The following is a 6,283-nucleotide window of genomic DNA, read 5'->3' as shown; positions in this document are numbered from 1 at the left end:
AGTTCTAATACAAAACAAGAAAATGTAATTTAATCGCTAATTTAGTCTTGATACCTTTGGTGACTTCTTGAGTTATGATAATGCCTTACTATGCCTTGAAATAATAAGAAGCATTTAAAAATAATGTTACTATTAAGATAAATACTGATCTTCAGTTGTAGAAGTTCTATGAGGCAAGTTATTATAATTTTTTGTCATGTTATATCTACTCTTACAAGCGTATAACGAGATAAGCTGAGACCTACTGCACAAGCAAAAGTGATCAAGTTCACACAGATATTACCTTGGTTCATGATATATTTGCTCTTATAACTTCCATCCCTAGGTTAGGGTTATAACAGGTTAAAAGCAACATTACAAAAAAAAAAAAAAAGTATTTTGAGCTAAACTTAAGTTTCCATCTTGATAAACATACCTGGGACACTTGGAGAATAGGAGCTCTTATATCACATAAGATATCACAACAAAGCTATAAGCTGTAAAAATTAATGGGAAAAGGTATAAAATAACAAAACTGATCATTTGACCCTGCACAATTCATCTCACACAGGACCACTGTGGCATCCAAGTTACACCACAGAAAAAAGATTACCTGTTCCACAAAAATAAACTTCAATTAAGTAACATTTCAAAGTACGGTAGTTTCCAGCATTAATAAGGCTCCTTTTTTAAAATGCAAAAAGGAACGTGCTCACCAACATATTGCACACAAAAAAAAGGATACTTTTTTGCCTTAGGCTAGAGAGTACATAGATGTAAGTTTTCTTCAAGCCATTCATAGCTAAAATCTGGACAAAAATAGTACTAGATTACATTTTCCACTTTCCCTGCACAGTGCAGTATTTAGACTTAAGATTTAAGAGCATGTTGGAAATACAGACTACTTAATGCAAGAACAAAACTTTCTAGTATGTTCATATGTTTATGTTGCATAAGATAATACAATCCATCTGTTGGAAAAATCCTCACTGAATATTATATCTGTCCTAGTAATAAACATGAATAGAAATCAAGATGATTTTTTTTTTTAAATCCAAAACTGAGTAATAGCAAGCCTTCCAAAGAAATCTGTTTAGGGACTTGAGGCAAATTATACATGTTAATGACGGAGTCACTGAGAACAGTTAACACAATGTAACCAAATGTCAACTGGAGTATTTTGCAGTAACTTACTGAACAGGTCTGTGTTTAATTAATATATGAATGTTGGTTTCTAAGTTTTCAACTTCAGATGGCGAAGATTAAGTGCTAACGGTGTTACTGTAAATGTTTAAGTGAGATGAACATCACTGATTTTCTAATTTTACCACATGGCTTATTTCAGAAGAAAACAAGCCCCAGTTACATAGCTCTCCTGCAAGTCAGTAAACAGTCACACACGAAAACTCAATACAATTTGCTTCTTTGTTTATATGCAGGATATTTAGTTTGGTTTGCAAAGTATTAGAAGAATAATAAGAACCTCCTGACAGAATACCGCAACTCAATTTCTAAAAAGCCACTCAGTTAATCTCAGTGTTGAATCTAGCTGTTTCGAATTATTGTAATGTATAATAACAGTCTTATTGACAATATAGACGCAGAGAGCCAAAAAAAGCAAGAAAGGGGGGCCAAAATGATGAACTAAGCACCAGCCCAAATGACAACAAACATATGGCCATTAACTGAAGAATGGAGGGGTTTAGGAATGCAGCTGTCTGTGGTCTCCTAAAAGTTCCAGTGGAATGAAATGCTGCGAGGATTGGCAAAGGCTGGATGAGAAGTACTACTGAAGATGGTAGGTCCTAAAATGGAGTCAGCCATCGGTTCATGTTGGAATTCAGAGATTTCTGTGGTCAGAATATATTCATTCCATTGGCCTCATAATGTACATCAACAAATTAATATTGTATGGATGTCATTTCAAAGCCTACTGAAGACGAAGAGCCATTATTGAAGCCATTAGAGCACAGATGGTTCAAACTATATGCAGATATTCATACTTGCATTTCTGCATTATAGCTGGGGTTTTTTTCCTGTTGAACTGTAATGAATTGTCTCATAATCTATTCCATCTTCTTGCCATTAGCAGGCTTTGAATGTTCACAAATAGGAGCAAAGAACTCATTTTCCAGAGCTTTAATCACACAAAGAGGGAATGCCTAATTCTCTAAATGAAATGGTCTGTGATCACTGAAGCAGAGATTTAATATATCACGGCAAATTAGGTAGATTTTAATAAATTACTTATCTCTCTGAATACTTTACATATGCTTATGAAGAAACATAGCCTGTTTGCAAACAGTGGAAATCCACAGCCTATAAAATGCTTTGAAGAAAATGACAAATAAAAAAGTAAATTAAAAAATGAAATGTATTATATCCCCGTTCTCAAGAGACAATCCTTTTGCAGCATTGATTCACAGCTCCATTAAAAATATCAATTAAATCCTTCACTGAGATTGGTTAAAAGCTGGAAAATTAACTTTCCAAGCTCGACACTGGTTATTCAGATACGACCATTCATTGTGTATGTTTGATGCAAGTTCTAAAAGTGACAAAAAACAAATGAAAACACAGTTGCCTGTCCCTACGGCTCAAACTAGGTGAAGAAAAATCTGATACTGGATGGCTTCTTCTTGTGCTTTGACAGATGTTGGCTGAAAGTAAATCTTTTACTGTACAGAAAAATGATTGTGCCTGCCCTCCCCCCTACTTCCAATCATGATAATCATAAACAGCTGATTATAATGTTAGTAGAAGGGTAAAAGTTATTTAAAAAAAGGTTGCAGTAATTTAATAAGTCCTGCAACTAGCCTCATTTTTTATATTTAATTGATAGGAACTGCATGCATCAAAGAAAACACATACTGAGATTTAATGTGCATAAAATGGATATTAGCATTTTAAAGAGGCAGATTAACACATTAATCCAAGTAATTTTCATATATTGCTTTTAATAAAATCTTCACAGTATAAAATTCTTAATGAGGCTAATCACAGGCATTCCATTTAGTGGGGTGATTAGGGATAACATAAAAGTATTTTTAATCAGTTTTCTAAGGCTTATGGTTTTTTTATTAAAAATTAAAAATTTTACTTGCATTTTTATTACTGTTTTATGTAGGAAGAAATCTTGAAAATGCAAATAAAGCACATCATTCAATCATGTAGGTATTAATTATTTACAAGACGTTGTCCATTGTGGGGAGATTCTTAGCCTTAGGGGGGAAATATAAAAACAAACAGACTGAAAAGTATACAAAACTTTACAACTACAAATCAAGCGTCCTTTTCATATAAATTATACATTAAATATACTGTAAGAATTACAAAGATCTCATCTTTGAAGCACTATCAAGCATGTATTTACACTGGGAGAAGGAACTTCTGTAGGCAAACTTCCCTTTCATGCCTCCTAGTCATCTTTGCATTCCTCATAGACTGAACGCAGCGCATTGAGGGCTTCCACTGATACTTTGAGCTTTCCAATTACTGCACTATCATCTTGCGAATCGAAAACTAGAAAGGAAACATCAGAAAACAGCATTAGCAGTTTCATTTAAGGTTTGGCTTTTGTTCTGATAATTTTCCTTAACATTTGGACAGATTAAAAGGCACCTAGCATATGCTTAAAACAAAGAGAGAAAATGGAAAAAAAAAAGAAAAAAAGAAAGAAATCTTCCAGTTCAGGCACACAGGCTACTGGAAAATGAGCACTCCAAGAACTAGAATGTACATCAATAAAACTATTAGTGTTGGAATTAACTTTGAAATAAAGAAGACTACCTGTGTGACAATTGCCTATATACATTATTTTTCACAATATGTAAATGTAGATGTTCCAAACTCTATTAAAGACGTATATGCATACTTATAAAGAGTTTTAAGTAAAAAATATACTGAATAAAGCATTTTCTACACTGTTTGTATTACTGCTCCAAATCAGCCTGGACAGTTATTCATATTTAAATAGTAAATTGTTTTTTTACAGTTGGTGCAATGCAAAATTCTTTGTATATGAGAAATAATTCCAAGCTTCTATGTGTTGTAAAGTAATGAAGTGTAGACAAAGATGGTCTTTCCCATAGACTAAACTATTTAATTACCTTCATGTTTCTGTATGTGGGTTTTAAAGTAGTATTTAAAATCTCTATTTTACAGAAATTACCTAACATGATTTAAAATTGCACTCTTTACCAGTACCTAAGTAAGCCCAGAGGGCCACAGTCTCTGCTGCTGTGATTAAAAACATGCTGCTAACAGTCAAAAATGAGGCTCCTTCCCAGTCCTGAATAAAAAGCAATGAGGCTGCCTAACATGACTCCAGAAGGAATTTGAATAAAAACAAATAATCTTGACAGCACATCTTTTCCAAGCAAATTATAGAGCAGACAAATGGCAAGGTTTTGTATTTACTATATAAACCGGGATAAGTAATCTGGGACATGCAATGATGCTGCACGCTACAACTTCTAGGCTGCTGGGACAGCTCAGAAGAGGTTTGGAGAAGGAAAAGCACGGGATAAACCTTCCATCATTTACTTTGTTGATAGAGCTATTATAGGACACACTGGATGCTATTCTTAGAGTTCCAAACCATTTTGTATATCCTTGAACAAATCACTCGGTGAGCCGTCAACTTAAAGAGGAAACTTCAGGGGACGTTATTCTTTCTACTTAGAAAAGCGATAGATAACTGTAACTAATGTTAGCAGAAGCTAACATTAATTCTATTTTCTCACAGTTTTAACGTTGTCATATTATCTCTGAGACACATTATGTGTCTTGTCTGTACTCTTTTTCCATCCAGCCTCTTGCTTAGCCATTCACTTAATTGCTTCAAATTTCACATAGGCCACTTTCACAGATCACCGATGAAAGGAATAAGATATGAAAGAGATATACACTTGCAGTCCTCAAAAAGAATGAAGTTTATGGTATCTAACTTAAGAATTATTATATCTTAATGTGGCAGCATCCTATGAACTTCCCTGTGTCTAGTTTTATGCCTTTTCCGCTCAAACCAATATCCATCTCGGAGAAGGTGTACAATATTATTTAGGAATTCTCTTTATTGTGCCATTGTATTTAATTGAAGTCTGTGTCCAGATCTTAATAACAGATCCTTTTACAATGACTTAATCCAAGAAAATATACTGATGTATTCTACTTTTGCCATGATCTGGCATGTATTAACATAAAATTCATTTCAATTCTCTGAAAGTTCTAAATTTTCAGAAAACATGGTTATGGATGCAATAAAAAAAATAAATCTAAACTGTACAGCATCTGCAGGGAAGGGGAGAAGTGTGGATAGGAATAAAAGTATTTCTATCTATTACTACAACTTTCATAAATTTAATGTACATAAAGTAAAAAACAGTTCAAATGTCTTATGGTCAGGGAAAGAAATGCTCCTCAAAATATTGAAGTAGTCGTCGTTACATAGAAATGATTACAGTTGACAGAACAACAACTAGTAACAAAAACCAGTCCTTCCTGTCATAATTATTATCTCAGATGACGGTTAGGAGTTTTAAGAGTTTTGTGAAAGGTAACTTTCAAGGGTACAAAATTATATTCATATCACTAATCAATCTTATCAAATGGGAATTATGACAATAGGAATTATGGCCATAAAATCCAGAACAAAAAAATTTTCCAGTGAGAGACTATGAAATACCTTTTTGGATATGTGCTTTCATACAACTACTTGGAAAAAAAAAATCATTGGTGGAGAAAAGAAGAAGTGGTTCAGCTACGATACGAAGTGCATCAAATCTGTGTATTATTTTCCCAGGCTATGGAAATTTGATTCTTAGAATTCTCCTTATCGTTTTCCTGGAACTTTGATGCATACTTTGAGTATTTTAGCTACAGCATGGATGCAAATCATGCATGATAATGGAAATGGGTAAGAAAGCCTTTTTCTTTCCCTTACTACTCAGCTCCCCGTCACTCGAGGTATGAAAATCAGACACAGCAGTAGAAGTAGCAAAGTCCCATCAGCCTGGCATTCTACTAGAGCTAACTGGAATTCTTGCTATTGCAGAGAGTACCTTGTGAACACGGGGGCACTGTGGCTAGTAATCAAGCTGCTTCACTTACCATCACAGGAGAGAAACACAACACTGATAACCATGTCCCTGCTACACTGGGGAACAGGAAAGTCTAAGCAAGGAGAATATTTTCCTTCACTGTCTGAAAGGATCGAGTATCCTTCTCGAGTCTTATCAGCTTTATAAAAATGCTGTCCTAAGACCCAGGAAACAGAAGATTCCACACCTCCTACTCAGCCCAC

The 6,283-nt window shown here is 34.2% G+C and overlaps 1 protein-coding gene across 4 annotated transcripts in view; it reads right to left on the bottom strand.

Annotated features, from left to right (window-relative positions):
- Positions 1–637: 637 nt before the first annotated feature.
- Positions 638–6,283, bottom strand: part of RPGRIP1L (RPGRIP1 like) — a 78,161-nt gene continuing 72,515 nt past the window's right edge. For all 4 annotated transcript variants that reach the window (XM_063334318.1, XM_063334321.1, XM_063334322.1 and 1 more), the window contains one exon: positions 638–3,501. In XM_063334318.1, the coding sequence (XP_063190388.1) occupies positions 3,398–3,501 (104 nt within the window). In that variant the 3' untranslated portion in view covers positions 638–3,397. The remainder of the gene's footprint in view (positions 3,502–6,283) is intronic.

This window comes from Chroicocephalus ridibundus, chromosome 4 (assembly GCF_963924245.1).
Source record: "Chroicocephalus ridibundus chromosome 4, bChrRid1.1, whole genome shotgun sequence".
NCBI classification, from domain to species: Eukaryota; Metazoa; Chordata; class Aves; order Charadriiformes; family Laridae; genus Chroicocephalus; species Chroicocephalus ridibundus.
Note: the sequence above shows the minus strand (reverse complement) of the source record. Positions and strands in the feature narration are given on the sequence as shown.